At 40.5% G+C, this 16,322-nt stretch overlaps 1 protein-coding gene across 3 annotated transcripts in view; it reads left to right on the forward strand.

Moving 5' to 3' along the window:
* Nucleotides 1-870: 870 nt before the first annotated feature.
* fbln2 (fibulin 2) overlaps nt 871-16,322 on the forward strand; it is a 73,573-nt gene continuing 58,121 nt past the window's right edge. Inside the window, exons 1-2 of one of the 3 annotated variants that reach the window (XM_067505231.1) lie at nt 871-962; nt 9,638-11,545. In XM_067505231.1, coding sequence (XP_067361332.1) covers nt 9,745-11,545 — 1,801 coding nt within the window. In that variant the 5' untranslated portion in view covers nt 871-962; nt 9,638-9,744. Of the gene's footprint in view, nt 963-7,483; nt 7,838-9,637; nt 11,546-16,322 lie in introns of those variants that run through there. The other 2 variants (XM_067505232.1, XM_067505230.1) reach the window with 2 other exon arrangements.

The following is a 16,322-nucleotide window of genomic DNA, read 5'->3' on the forward strand; positions in this document are numbered from 1 at the left end:
GTTAGGGTTACACACAAAAACTGTTAGGGTTACACACAAAAACTGTTAGGGTCACACACAAAAACTGTTAGGGTTACACACAAAAACTGTTAGGGTTACACACAAAAACTGTTAGGGTTACACACAAAAACTGTTAGGGTCACACACAAAAACTCTTAGGGTCACACACAAAAACTCTTAGGGTTACACACAAAAACTCTTAGGGTCACACACAAAAACTCTTAGGGTTAGGGAAAACAACTTCAGGGAAAGCTTAGAGTTAGAACCTAAATTACATAAAAACAAAATGCTACAAAGAGTGACAATGGCACACGTTACTTTCTTACTAGAGTAACCATGTCCACCACATTTTGTTACGATCATCATTAAGGCACACAACGTCCCAGCCGAGCCTTGTTGAGCCTTTTTCATTTTTCATTGCTTCAGGTGTCAAATGTTGAAGCGTCAGGGTTTCGATTACGCTGAAAGCTCCAAGCATCGATCACTGACGCAAACAGTCATCTCATCCCAACAGGCTGGGATGAGATGCTGGAGGGACTCGACAAAGCTTTGCTTTTTGAGGCCCTGGAAATGAGATGGCTAGAAAGGTGCCGTGTTCTATGTCATTTAACATTGGTTTATAGGTGTAAATTCTAGTCTATTAAGGTCTTGATTCAGGACATATAATTGTTATAAAGGAGAATATTCTTTAAATTTGCAAATAAAAGGGCCCTTGAGCTAGTACTCTAACCACAAGGGAATCGGTGTCACAGGGCAGCTCCACTCTGTCGCCTACAATGCTGGGCTAATGGAGATTCCAGACTGCAACACCACCCATTTCCCCTCTCTCTTCACAATTCATTTATGTTCTCCTGTATCCTTCAGATAACCCAGCAAGACTGAGACTGAGTGAAGGTCTCTCCCCTTTTAGCTTATGAAGCAGTAGACTGGACCTATATGTAGCATGTTCTCTTTTTCTAAAGGTAGGAATGTTTCTGTGCTTTTGCAAAATCAATCAGGGATGGTGTGCTGATGCTTTAACCAGGTATCTTCTGTAAATCATTAACTACAAAGGAAATACAGTCTGTTGACTGTCAGTGTTCGGCAGGAAATAAGAATTTGCAGTTGAGCTGATGCCAGAAGTTAATTGTAACATGCTGTACAAACTGTATTGCAGAGAGGCAGATATTTCCAAACTTTTAGCTTCCAAGTCAGTCAGTGATGGCAAAAAATGTTCCTAAAACATTCTACTTATAATTACAATACACACTGCCGTCTGAACATAGTTAGTCTGGGACTCATTTCATGCATTTATTCACCAAAGTTTTTTAGCTCGCAACAGCACATGCCAGAAATGTAATCTCACTATGTCTCAGTGTAGCTTATTTCCTCCTACGGTTAAAAAAAAGTAATTCAAGGACAAACCAGAATTCATCACATATGCAGAGATGTGCACTGAATTATAATCCTACAACCTAACATTTTTTTCTATTTAAAAAAAAAAAAGACACTGTTGTGATACATTTGCATGATAATTAATGGTGACCTGTGTGTGAACTGTGTAGCACATGGAGGTGGTATGTTTTATGCTGTATTAGGTGACTAATGGGTCCCAGCCCATCCTGTTTTCTGTGTGTTGTTCTCACAGTAGATCTGTTTCTACTAAACAGTCAAACTACAAACAAAGCAAGAAAATACTGTAGTAAAAGTCAGTGAAGGGATACAAACACATGCTATAGATGAGCTCATTTAATTGGCTTTATTTTAAGACTTGCATGGGCAAAACACATCAAAGCGCTTATTGTAAATGACCTTGAAAAGCTGATTAGTTACATAATGAAGCAGACATGTATTAGATGTAATAGACTATTACAGGTATGGTTTGTATTTATTTGTTCTGTGAAATTCCTCTCAGACTGTTTGATACATGTGGATGACTGCAATGGAAACATACTTTTAGGCTTTTCTGTGTTAAATTCCTGGATTATTTTAACTAATTATGTGTAGGTTTGTTTCAGTTGTGTACCTGAATAATAACACTAAGTGCCTCGTTATTTGCATCTGGTGAACTCAACCCAACTCAACACAAGAGTTCAGCGTCTTGCCCAGAGACACTTCAACATATAGCCAGGACCGAGGACCCTGTGGTCCTTGAGCTACAGCCACCCCTACTCTGTTTAAAGGGTGTTTAAACTTCCCTCTGACGGTTCTACCTGAAAAACTCCTCGGGATGACGTCACCCAGATGAGTTTTTCCTCATTAGGAGTTCAGTTGATGTCATCTGGGGAAACTGGTTCACCATGATTACAAACTCCATTGTGTGAGCAACAAGATGACATCAAAGGTTCATTTGGAAGTATTTTTCTGCTAGAAGTCGAGAGAGATTTTAATATAGGGATGTTTAATGGTATTTGTGTACAGGTAGTACCCAAAGTAGAAAAAAAAGAAGTTTAAAATCACTGAAGGGGTCATTTATTAGATGTTATTTGTCTGTTGTTATCCCCACTATAGCTATGGGCCAGTAGATATGCAAACAGGCTCCGTCAATCATTTTCATGCAGTATTTTATGCTGCAATGTGGTTCCGTTTGAATGTGTTTAATGTTTTTTATGTTTGTGTGCATGGCTATGTGTTTTTTTTTTTTTTTTTTTTGCTTGATAGTAAGTTTCTTGTTTGATTTTTTATGGTGAAGCCTTTTGTGATTCTTTCTGTGAAAAGTAAAACTTTGGTTTTAGCTCCAAATGAGAGGGTTAGGGTTCTTCTCAGGCAGCATGGTGGTGGAGTGGTTAGCACCGACTGCAACCTTTCTGTGTGGAGTTAAAAGCAGCTGCTCCGCAGAAGACCATCACTGGTCCTCTTATTAGAAGGGCCAAGACCCGTACATATAGGAAGCAACCTTGGATAAGGTGCATTTTTAATGCTGAATGCAGGTAAGCAAAGCAAATATGGAACAAATCACGGTGCCAAGTCCATTATAAGGCTATGAAGGAGTTAATAGTCCCATAATCCCAGATATTTATTGATGACCGCTCCTGGTCATTCAGCCATGTGATGTGGACTGTTTTTTTCAGTGATAGAGTTAGTCACAACTTATCTCAATATCTTTAATGTCATATATGGCACAAGGTTAGGGTTAGGTGATTTTACTCCTTTTTTTCTAACTGAGTTGCTCGAAACAGTATCACATGCAAAAGTTTAGATTAACTTATTTGATGCAATTCCAGTTAGGTTTTATTGTGGTATCGAATTTGTTGCCCCCTGTCTGCTGCTAAGTTTTAACCGCTCTCTGTGCAATGCCTATTTGCAAATGGCTTGCGTTCAACCTTTGTTCAAAAACACATTTCCTGAAACTACAAACCCATCTCCAAGCTACCTTTTATGTCTAAGCTTCTTCAAACGAAGAGCAAAAAACAATAAACTCAGACACAATGGTATCAAATGGTTCATTCCATACCAAATAGATGCTTCTGTGTCCCATTGACAATGGACAGACATTATAACGTCCTGCTCTTAATTACGGTGCCCCTCAGGAGTCACTCTTGGGACCAGTTTTATTCTCTTTATACTAGAGTCCCAAATGCAATACCAGTATTGGGAATCTGCCCGATCCTGTCGTTCTGTACTTGTACTGTGTGTGTGGTTTTTAGTTGTTTCAGGATAATTAATAACAACAAACCTAAAGCCAAATGCAAACTATGCTGTGCTACAGTCTTAAGATCTAATTGCTAACAGTCATCCTCATGTTTCTCAATAATATTTTAAAAATGTTTAATAATTGCGGCTGACATCGGCAGCTCTTTTCTTTTTGTATTTGTGATGCTACTCTATATAGGTGAGTACTAAAATGTAAGTACTTGTACCTGTAACTCTGGGAAAAAGTGGTATCAGGACATCCCTACTTTATACATGTTTCCTCTTGGACACACGTTGCTTTTTTTCACTGTTGTGCAGATAAAACTAAGCTGTGTTTGTCTGTCACAGTTTGGATGCTGAGATCCTTTTTTTACTCTCTTTACACCTCAACTTCTGGTCCCACCGTTAAACTCTTTTAATCAGCTCCAGATTGTACAAAACTCAGGTGTGAGATTTTTAACTAAAAGAGGAGAAGTGACCACATTATATCTGTTTTAGCCTTCTTAAACTTGCTCCCAGTACTGTTGATTTTTAAAGCCAGTTATGACCCCTCCCCAAGTTATATTAGTTTCATATGAAATACCTGAAGAAATCAAGTCAGCAGAGTCAGCATCCATTTTTAAATCACTTCTTAAAACATACTTTTATCAAAGAGCTATACTTCATCTTTTTATTTTAATATGGAGTTTTTGCGTTTTATTTTTATGTCATTGCTGTACATACCCTAGATTTATTTTTCTTTGTTTTGACATTAGTTTTATTCTTTAAAAGTTGTAACTTGGTCTATGCTTGTGTTAAACACGTTGCAATGCATGTTTAGAAAAGTGCTCTATAAATAAAGACTGATATTATTAATATTTGCTAAAGAACATTTTGTCACCTACCCATCCACTCTGACCGCCTCCCTACAAAGACTTGGAAAATATAAATCAAGTCAAAAAATTAAACTGTGCTGTCTTTAATATTTACTGCGCTTGCAACATCAAGCAGCTTAAGCCATAATAACTACGCCAGTAGGTAGTAGGTGACCTGGCGAACTCTAACTATTGGTCGATAAGCACAATACAATGACACGATAATACTCTGACTGTTAAAACAGAGCTCTTCAGCTCCATCATTAAAACGGTAAATGAGGAAATATCTTTAGAGAGATTTGTAGAAATGCCAGGGTGCATCGATTCTGCAATTTAAACCGTTCGAATTCTGACTATTTTAAAAGATGACTTTTTATTTTAGTTTTTTATTGATGCAATATGTTTGACATGATATAACAACCTCCTGACAAAACCTCTGAATGCTTTTTGATAAAACATTCTCTGACAGCACATTAATATGTTGGTGTTCTATTGCCTGTTAACACATATGTGCAGCTATTATGCAGCTTGTTTACCTTCAGAACTTTTATTTAAGAGACAAAGTTATTCCAACTTAACCTCAAGCTGTTTTGGAGAAAACACTGAGAATATTCTGAATTTCAGGCCAAAGGTGGAGACAAAAGTTCTATGAAGATTTTTTAATTTTTCACTGTGGTGAACTGACTCCATAGCAATCTTCATACTAGTATTTGTGGCTTGCGTGTTGTATGGTATTAAACGTGGCACTCAAAAAAGGCCCCAGACATAGTTTAAAAAATGATAGCATGATTAACTGAAGCCTCACTTCAACAAATCATTCTAGAGAGAGACCAGTGAGATGCTCCCTGGTGACCCTGTACACGAAAGCTGACTCCCTGAGGCCTTCTCAGCTATTTCAAAGCGTTGTCTGTGTCTGATGTCTTTCCCTAGAGATCACACTGGGATTCCACAAATCTCACCCATGCGTTGTTGAGTTCCACTCAGCGTTTTATAGTGGGGCTGAGCCTGATCCTGTTATATGTATGCAAAACCAAGATTGTTCACTACACCATGGCAACCCCTCTCTGATCTTGTGTCATTTGTGAGACTTCAGACAAAACTGCAGTTAACTCGAGGGAGCTGTGCTGTCGGACCGAGACTATTTTTATGCGTGGAAAAATAAGACAGCTGGCACCCAGTACAGTAGATTTAAAAAAAAAAACAAATGTAGCTTACAAGCAAGTTTTGACATGTCCTTCCACTGACCCAATCTGAATGTGAGCCTTCTCTTTTGTTATACCTAATCTCTCATCTTTAGTTGAAAGCCAGCCCACTCCCCTGGCATCAGCCTTATCTGCAATCAGAGCTGATGTGTTTATCACATCACTGGCAACCACTTAACCCCAGGCTATGACAAGTCCTTATTAGAACCTTTATGTAGACTGCTGGGAGGGGTCCAAACTGGTGATTAGGTCACTGTGCTCCTACATGATGAGTGAGCCCATCCAAACCTGCAGCATGCCACATTTTATTACAAACCACACTTACACTCCCTATGCTCTTTGAACTCATGTCCTCTTAAGGTGAGGTGTGGGGGCCCAATTTACTATTCCCCTCCAAGCAGGCTGCTTCCAATAAAGAAATGGGAGTTGTGAACATGAGGCACGAGATTTGTTTGAAGTCATAAAGTTATTTAGTCTTATACAATTGGCTGTCACAGTGTCATGCTCCCTATAAAAAGTGGAAATATATTAAATTGACTGAAGACGGATCATTCTTTTGCCACATGCAAGTGTAGAGACATTCTTACTTGAATGGCATGCATCATTATTCCCCCCCGGGAGTCAGGCTCAGCATGGAATCAAACAGGTAATTAGAAACAGGCCTGTATTTGTAGAAAACTTGATCTTTTGTGTGCAGTTGCGATAGCCTATGGCCTTGTGTCATGCATGGGCTGCAACTGGCAGGAGACAGAGAGCAGCGTGAGTTATGATGTGAGTGCAAGTCTATGTTCAGCCGAGGTCACAGGCTTTAGTTTAAGAGGTACCTGCAGGACCCTTAAAATCACAGCAGTGGACGGCAGCTAAGGTTCACTGCGAGGCCTGACAACATTGCTTTAAAGAAAATATAAAACCGTGCAGCAGAACTGTAACTCTGTTTATATGACTATTTACTACAATTAGTTAAATAAGAACTTTGTCCAAAGTTTAAACACACATACACACACACACACACACACACTCACAGTACCTACAAGCGCATGTAAGAATATTATAGAACAATGCTCAAATTAGCTTGCTATAATGTGGAGGAAGTGGAAGTTAAGTGAGAATATCAGAGCAGTTAGGCAGACCAGGATTGGACAGAGCAGAGCGTATTGATCTCTGGTCCTAAAACTAGCTAAACTTGCAAATTATTAAGTCTTGCTTTAATTTGTACACGACCAGTAAAAAGTAACAATGTTATAATTGAATGGTTTCTTAAGAAACAGCGGCAAAAATGTTGGTAGCAATAAACAGTAGACAGTAATGCACACAATCACCATGACTTAATAAGTGTATAGTTTTAATATTTTAAATGACTGTTACTTAGGACAGTCAGGCAGACGTTGCACAGTGAGTTAGGGGGGCTATTATAAGCTTTTCAGCCCGGGGCCCCACGCAGTCTAGGATCGGCACTGGCTGTTTCCTGCTGCTTGCTGTGTTTAGGTTTCCCTTGTAACAGTAGCTACCTCCCTAACACATAAGTGGCACAGATGATCTAACGATGCTCAGTAGTGAAGTTGACTGTAACACACACGTGTTTCACACTAGTAATTGGCCTCCAATAAATTTCCACACACTTAAAATGAGATTAGCAGTGTTTTGTCTTCATGAAACCTGAATGTCAGAGCTGGACTAACTTACAAACTTACACACAGTCTTACACAAAGGCAACAATCACATTTATTTTTAGGGATTTATTTTCAGTTTCCTTTCATAATTTGGCCGCTAGTTAAAGCTCCGAGATCCAAAGTGCGTCGTCAGGATATGCGCAGGCCCACCGGTTTTCTGTGGGCCGTCCCCGCCAGCAGAGCCTGCTCTTTATTATAAATCATGTTGGGATCTCCTCCGGAGTCTCCAGCAGGGGAAACTTTTCGTTCCTCCCCCTCCGCCTGCCTGCTCTGTCCCAGCTGCGCTGCGATGGTCAAAAGGTTCCCGCGGCGCTCAGAGGACCGGTCCTGCAGGCAGCGGCTCTCCAGCTCCGGCCCATCAGTCCGTACGCGACAAGGAAGGACGAACACACGGCTTTAGTCCTCAACTCGTCCTAAGCGTCCTCTTCTTTTTTTTTCATTTGTCACAGACAATCTGTCCGCCTCCGCAACACATTCACTTTAACCCTGGGATGGTGTGGTAAGGAAAAACCTTTATGTCTTTGTACCTAAAGAAAGCTTGGCTGCAATTGTGCAATCAAGTGGTAATGAATTAATCAGGTTATTAAATAGTTTGTAAATTAAGGTTCTTTTGGTTACATAGCAACATAGTGTTTTATATAAACATATATAATCAGCTGCAGTTTGTTCCTTAAAGACAAAATACTTGTGATACATGGTTGTGAACACATGCTTAACAAGTAAACCTTCATATAGTTATTAAAAGTTTTACTAATATCTGTAGTCTTTCAGGTTTGCCTTTAACATATAACCGAGTTGCACTGCCTTCATCCATCTCCCTGCAGTGTTTTCTGTAGCAAAGATGCATGTTTTTTTTTTTCTTTCTTAGATATAGAATACACATCTTCTGTATGTCAGTGTCTCGTGCCTCATGACATGGGTGACTGTTCGGAGATCAGCTGAGTGTTTGTGCAGACCAGAGAAAGAGAGGAATCCCCCATCCCTCACCGCTCTGGGAAACACTGCTGGAGGGGCCTTGCTTTGCATTGCCAACTCTTATTATGTTTAGTAAGGAAGTGATGCACTTTATCACATCAGCGCTGTCAGGGAGTCAGTTGTGTTAATGTGAAAAACAGACTTGGAATGGGTTGTTTCGGAAAAACACAAAATAAAACTTTATTTATACAGGTTAGGAAGACTTTACAAGAGTTTTTGCTTTTGGCGAATAACAGCATTTTCTGTGTGTTTTGTTTATGCTTTATATTACAGAAGTCATGCGAAACACAACACAAGCAGCTGTTAACATAATACACTGATGAGTAAAACGTGTTAACTTTTCCCACCCTGTTAAACTCGTTTTCTGGTCTTTACTGTTCAAATGACTCAGATGACAATGTGATCAACAGATGATGAGGAAAACTGTGCTGATTTAGAGCAAATTTGCTGACCTGTCAGCAATGTTCACCGCAAACTGGCCAGTTTGTGTGTCAAACGTCAGATATTTCATTAAAAAAAAACTGTTGTAAGCGTCTTTGTTTAGATGCAGAGGTGATCGGTGCATTGCTAATATACCTAGTCTCACTGATGATATATCAGATCTGTCGACATTTGGCCAAGAGCGTAGCGTTTGGATAAATAGTTTTAATACAACAGAACATAATTGAAACAAGGGATTCCTCTCCAATGTTGAGGCTTTGATTCTTTGAATGATTCTATTTTACAAAATTGCTGACAAATTGAATTATGTAATTGATGAACAATCTTTTTTTTAATTTCTTCTCCCTAAAGGTTGAAATGGACTAATGAGCTGCCTCTGAAATGTGTGCGCTGTGTGGATGCAGTCACACTGAGTGTGAAACTACAGCTTTTATTAAACACATCATTTACAGCAAGAATCATTAGCTGAGGGAGGCCATGCACTTTGGTCTCTGCTCCTCTAATTACCTCTGAGAATGTACTTAGCATAAAGTAATCAATTTCAACTGCTAAAGCATTATGGAGTCTCTATATTCAGTATTCAGATTTGAGTCCTGATTGCAACACTAGATTGGTTTGGCATTTCTTCTGGAGATAATCATGGACATGGTAGAAATGTAGAACTTGGGCAGGTTCCATGTTTCATCACGACAGCCTGCGTATTGATTCCAAACACTGCGCTGCAGCTGATGTTAATGAGAAGTATAAAGCCTTAATCTTAGAACATCTATGAGGGTGTAAAAATTAAACTCTTGTGAGCTCAGCCATAAAGCCAGATGTTTGCCTGCTTTGATTCTGGGAAATAAGCTTTTGTCTGTCTTCTTTGCTCTCCTGTCTCCTGCAGAGTCGACATGAGTCATATGGACAGAATGTGCCAGAATCCTTGAAGATTAACTAAAGGCCTTGGATGATAATTGATCTCCTTTGATAGTTTTATCTACACATACTGCCATGGCCTGTCTCATAAGAGCTGAAGTAGCGCTAGTGAGGTGTACCTTGCTTTTTCTCTACCTGACCGCCTGCTTGTGCCAACGTGACTGCACTGGTGTGGACTGTCCCCTGTTGGACAACTGTATCGAAGAAGCGCTAGAGAGCGGCGCCTGTTGTGCCTCATGCTTACAAAAAGGGTGCACATGTGAGGGGTACCAATACTATGACTGCATCAATGCTGGATTCAAGAATGGCAAAGTGCCAGAGGGAAACTCTTACTTTGTGGACTATGGCAGCACAGAGTGCTCCTGTCCTGCTGGAGGTGGCCGAATCAGCTGTCACTTCATCAGCTGCCCCGACATTCCGCCAAACTGCATCGAGGTTTCTGAGCCTGCGGACGGTTGCATGCAATGTGAACGCATTGGATGTGTCCAAGATGGACAAAAATACGATGCTGGACACTCCTTCCATATTGAGCCATGCAGGGTTTGCCATTGCCCCAACGAAGGGGGGAAGCTGATGTGCTACCCTGTACCTAACTGTGATCCAAAGAAATTCCACAATCCCGTGTTAGCTGCAACCAAAGAGGAGGACAAAGTCCACAGACATGACAGTTACCCCTACACGTTTGACCAACAACGCTATGCAGATCAATTCCCCACTATGCATCACCTTTCTCCAAGTGAGAATGTTCCCCTCTTCAAACCGTTGCATATGGATAAAGACGAGCAAGAAGACTATGATTATAGTCCTACAGACTTTGCAGAGACCTACCCTCAATCTCTGATCTTCCCCACACAGTCCTCCTCCTCCAACAAGGTCATATCTTTGTCCACTGGCGCTGACAGATCTGACAGAATCTCTCTCTTTGACAGAAGAAACAAACTGGAGCTGGTAGAGCGATATGGAGTTCATGACCATGCTGCAGACATAAAGGAAAAGACAGAAAATCCCCTGAGAGAGGAACAGAGTACTGTCAGGCCACATACGCACAAAGACACTTCTACTTTTCCGCAGCACTCACAGGGTTTGACAAGTGTGCAAAGTGTCTCATTTGGTGAGCAGAGTCCACAGATGGAAACAGAGAATCCTTTAGATGCACATGGGATTTTGGGTGGTGTCATGTTTTTATTAAAACAAGGTTTAGGACCTAAAGAACACAAAAATGATTCACATATGACGTTAGAGAGCGAAGTACACGACTCTGTGACCAAAGAACATCACCAAAATACGTCAGATAGTGTCATACCCAGAGGCTGGAACAGTCAGATTAATGTTAGTCATCAAGTCAGAGATGCAGAGAGTCAGACCAATCACCAGAGTCAATCTGAGAGGATGAATTCAAATGGTCAAAAAGAATTACTGCCCACACTCACGTTGGACAGTGAGGAACAGGTAGATGCAAAGGACATGGAGAATCAAGAGCTGGAAGAAATAGTAAATTTTCAGAGTGTGACTGAGCCTGAAGGAAAGAATGAGCCCTATGAGGCAGAGACAACACAACAGGAGAGAAGTGACAAGGCACCAGAGAGCAGTGATACAACCAGCAACTATGAAAAGACCACGACTGAGCCCAGCACCTCCAGGGGGTCTGAATACTACCCAACCCCCAGGGGCCATTTTACCACAACCACCACCACCCAGCTGCCTGTCCAGGTTAAGCTGGATGAGAGTGAACCCACTTTAAAATCAGGTCAGAGCCTGTTTAATTTTGACAGTGAAGACCAAGATGAGGTGGAGGCAGTGAAGAAGCTGGAGGCGGTCACAGAGAATGAGGAGGAGGGGAAAGATCACCATGTTTTAGTCATCAAACCCAGTGGAGGTAAGTCAAAATATGTCATTGGTGTCACTATTTACACACTTCCTTGCAAACTTTGTGTGTCTGGAGGATTGAAAAGTTTGGCCACAAAGTGGCTAAATAAACCCTGACTGACAATTTCATCTTTGTGAACTTCCCACATCATAAACAGAAGCCATGGCCACCCTTGAAAAAGTTAATGATGAGCTCATGGCAGAACAATGTTGCAATAACAGATGGATAAATAGCAGATGGAGATTGGGGTGGTTGTGGACAAGCTCAGTTGAAGATTTTCTTGTTAGATTTCATCTCACATACACGTAGCACTAATTTCTGACTACGTGCAAAACCAACGCTCCGATTTAAATCAGGACACTCAGGGTCACCATGATGTGCATGCGAATGCATAGTTTAACAGCCGGTGTCTCCAAGGCCTAACTGGATTGTCAGCTAACGGAGGACAGAGCACCTAAAGCCTGTGGAAAGGCTTGTATGCAGTAGTATAAGAACTCGGATCAGATCTGTGGTGGTGCGTTCCACACCAGCTGCTCACTGACTTTATTAGTCTGTATTTGGTGCTTTGGCAGGTAGTGGAGAGTAGGTCTTGAATCATTGTTTTGGTATAAAGCTATTGCTTGGTACAGCTTTAATGCTAATGTTCCACTCTACCTGATTTTATATACATCTTTAGCCATTCATACATCATCGTAGTATATTACTTTTGCTCTAAGACAGTATGTGATTTAAAATGTTGTCTTTCTTATAGCTTCAGGCTATACAACATTGTCCTCTCGGAACAGTGAACTCTTTCTCTATCTTGTACCAAATACCAAGCCAGGCCATATGTCATGAACGTATGGGAGCAGTGGAGACACTCACTGGTCCCCAGGTATCTGGACATGGAGCATAAATAGTGAGCCTAGTGTCTGTCTGGAGCAGGGAGTCAAACATTCTTCCCACGGTGAAGGTTCTCTCCCAGCAGTCATTACCATCGCTCACCCAGAGAGCAAGTCCTTGCTACTGTTTTACTGCCAGTTACCTCACAGCTCTCCCAGAGGAGAGAACAGGCAGCACTGGCAGTCTGGATATGTTAATAAACTCTCTCTGACCTCCTGCCTTTAAAAGGTTTAACTGCACAGGTGGGTCTTTGATGGAGAACGAACTTGATATGATTGTATCTGTCAGTGATCAGATCTTTGTAGTGTCTTTCAAACAGTGTAGTTCAGTGAGTTCCTGTGACATGTACTTCTTGAAGGTAATGTTCACTGCTTGTGTCAAATACTAATATCCCCTTGCAAAAGTACAAAACTTGGATTCCTGTGTATTTTTCTCGAAACCTCAAGATTTAAATGGACTCAAATTAGCATGGCTGCGTATTTTATATAAACTGGTGGCATAGTGAAGCATAAAGAATATTGTTCTAGCTTCCATCTGAACATGTGGTGTCAATATTACAGCAGGTCATTTCTGTTTGAATGGGATAGTTGGGTTAATACATCCCTTCATGATCCATATGAAATACTTTCAATATCATATCAGCTTTCAATAATAAGAAATAATAATTGTTGAAACAATGGATCCAGCAGCAGACTTCTCATTATGTCCTTTGAACATCAATTTTGATTAATTCTATTGGTCCTTGGTAGCTAATTAAGTTTAGATGGCTACTATTTCTGGTGGAGCACACTGGTGGCTGAATGGTTACAACATATGACATGGACAGTATCTGCAGTATCCTCGCGTTTACTGCATGACCCCCCTCCCATGTTGTCATCTCTTCACAAAAAAACTATGAAAAGAGAAAAGAAAAAGAGCAAGAAAAAACAACAAAACACTGGGCAGGTTGGTAGGACCAGTAGCTGCACACTTGAAAACACACAGCTTCAAAGCTCGGGGACACCTGCAGAGAGGGACAGAGAGAGGGAGACAGAGATGGAGAAAGACAACTACGGGAGAAAAGACACAGAGTTAATGTCATACAGTGGTGACAATTGTGGGGTGAGAGGAGGAGAAGAGAGGGGAGAGGGTCAAGAGGAGGAAAGGAGCTCAGTGTATCGGGGGGTGGGTCACCCAGCAGTCTGAGCCTATAGCAGCATAACTATAACTAACTATAAGTTTTATTAAAGAGGAAGGTTTTAAGCCCAGACTTACGGTGCATGCAGAAAGTATTCTGTGTGCTTCACTTTTTCCACATTTTGTTATGTTACAGCCTTATTTCAAAATGGATCTAATTCATTATTTTCCTCTAAATTCTTCAAACAATACCCCATAATGACAACGTGTAAGGTGGGCTAATACATGGTGCATATGAAATGGGTTTTTAAGAGATTTGCACAGTGTGAGGGAGTAGTAGATCCCCAGTTAGACGCCCAGGAGGACTTTGATATGATATGTGGCACAATAAGAGCAATATCTGTACCAGTATGATATGATCTAACAATAATTCTGCAATAAAAACTGCCTGTGTCTATATCTTTAATTTTACAGTTTCAATTCAAACCTAGTGGTTTTATGGAAAGCTATTTTTAGAATCAAATTTATAACTTGATTTCAAACTATTTCGATAACCCACCTATTGTGTTTTTTGACTTACGTCAGGTGCATATTGCTCCATTCGGGTCCATAAATCCCCTTCAAAATCACAGAAAAGATGCTTCTTATAACTCCACAACATCCCAGAAAATCATCACATTTTTAAGTTTTTGTAAAGTCTGTGCAAAAACTTCTCCGCTGACATGGGACACACATACTGTATTAATTAAAGTACTCTTTAAATAGAGCATGTAGATGATAAAAGGATTCAGCTCTTCAGATATTAGAGATAATGTGCGTGTATAATCACTGTGTGTCATCTTTGATTTATAGTTAGGCCATTTGCACTCTGATCCATGATAATAAGATGGAACTGGTTATGCAGTGGACTGGCCGGCTGGCATCAGCACCTGATGCCACTTTCTGCCCCAAAATGATCCCAAATCCCGTATCCTCTCTAGCATATGCAGGAGGATAAGCTGATGAGAAGTTATCTATCGGGGCGACAGGGTGCTCTCAGTTCAGATAAACTGCTTTCCTCCAGAGAGAGACACTGCTAAGCTACAGACAGGTGGCTGTTTGCAGCTTAGCTGATAACTAAGTTTATCATTGCTGATGACACACAGTCTCAGGATAGGACTTGCCAAGCATGCAGGATCTGGCAACTCTGTACCATTTGACACAAACGGCCTGATTTTGTTCATGAGCTGGTTTTTGTGGTTAACTTGCAGAAGATGAAAAGCTTAAATGAAAATGGAATTGTTGCTTTCGCACCAAAGTGTATTCTAATGTAATTTATTGGTTTATAATTAAGCGGCAACAATTTATAGACAATATAATTGACAGAAAGTTAATGACAATCGATTTAAATCTATTTTATTTTGGCTGGTGTTTTGCGTCTCCTTGTAACTTACAGTAACAGTCACGATTAATAGACCGAGCAAATTAATGATTTAGAGAATAATCAGCAGGCACAGTAAGTTCACAAACAAAATAATTGCTATCTGGGTCTAGTTCACACTTGAATCTTTTCCTGTGTGTATTGACTTAAGGAAGTAAGGTGTCAGGAATCACGCACAACAGCCCAGGATAGTGTTCCTGCGTTTGATGCTCAGTGATTGAATATACGGGTGAGCCACACTCAAAAACCTTTATGCTAAATTCATGCAACTGACCATAAATTGCTGGGCTTTGGCAAAGCTGTTGTTTTGGGGCTATGTTGTGTTGAGCATGTTAAATTACATGTTATACTCTGACTGGCTGGGTGTTTACTGACATATTTGATTTAACTTAACTTGTTAAACCCACGTAGTGAATCAGAAAAAAACCAAGACCACAGCTATCTGTTCCTGATTTTTATACAGTAAAAGTACTTTATGTCGTGTAGTTAAACTCGCTATCCGCTTCACTTTCTGGTGAAATAGAGATGCTCCATATTAACTCTCCCCTGGCTGTCAAATTTGACAGTATTTGCCTAAAACTGAGCTTTCGACAACAAGGTGGTAGTGTGAACACACTGGTAGAAGAGAATGTCCGTGCACTGCTGCCAGTGATGTTTGATGAGTCCAGATCAGTGAAGGCTTTGATAAAACTTATCTGCATTAAGATCAGAAAAGTCACATATAATCAGGTCGTTTGATGAAAATTTTTAAGAGATACCTGAAAGAAATCAGTCATGAAAGGAGAAGGGTTGATAAAGCCTGTTGTTAGCAGGAAGGGGTTTTCAATATTTACCCAAGGGACAGTTCTGCTGACAGATCTACATCTTGTTACATGTGGGATAAAATGAACACGTGCTTTTAGTACAGTGGTGTAATGTTACTGTTAATTTGAAGTGGTGGACTCAGGCTGTTTGAGGGGTGAGGACAAAAAAAAAAACCTGAAGGGCATCTAATATATTTAAACCCCCCCATCAACAGCAAATAATAATAATGCAGGCTTTGGTTAAAGCAACATGACTTTATTGTGTACACTCCATTCGTTTGGCCTCCTGTGGGGGCAACTTAGTCCACTGGATATTTGAAACATACCACACAACTTTATGCTGCGTTCACTTGAGGTGTGAATTTCTGCTTATTTCCACATATTCACCAGCAAGTTTGCACTGAGATGGAAGTTGACGTATCTATTTTATATCTTAAGACTAAAACAGTAGTAGGTAGTTGTGGGGAAGGTGAATTTATACATTGGAGTCCACCTCCTGTACCCCCTTCTTACAGTGACATATAAATGATGTGCAGCTGGTCAAATATCCTGAACAGTGTGTCAG

This window comes from Channa argus, chromosome 5, assembly GCF_033026475.1.
Source record: "Channa argus isolate prfri chromosome 5, Channa argus male v1.0, whole genome shotgun sequence".
NCBI lineage: Eukaryota > Metazoa > Chordata > Actinopteri > Anabantiformes > Channidae > Channa > Channa argus.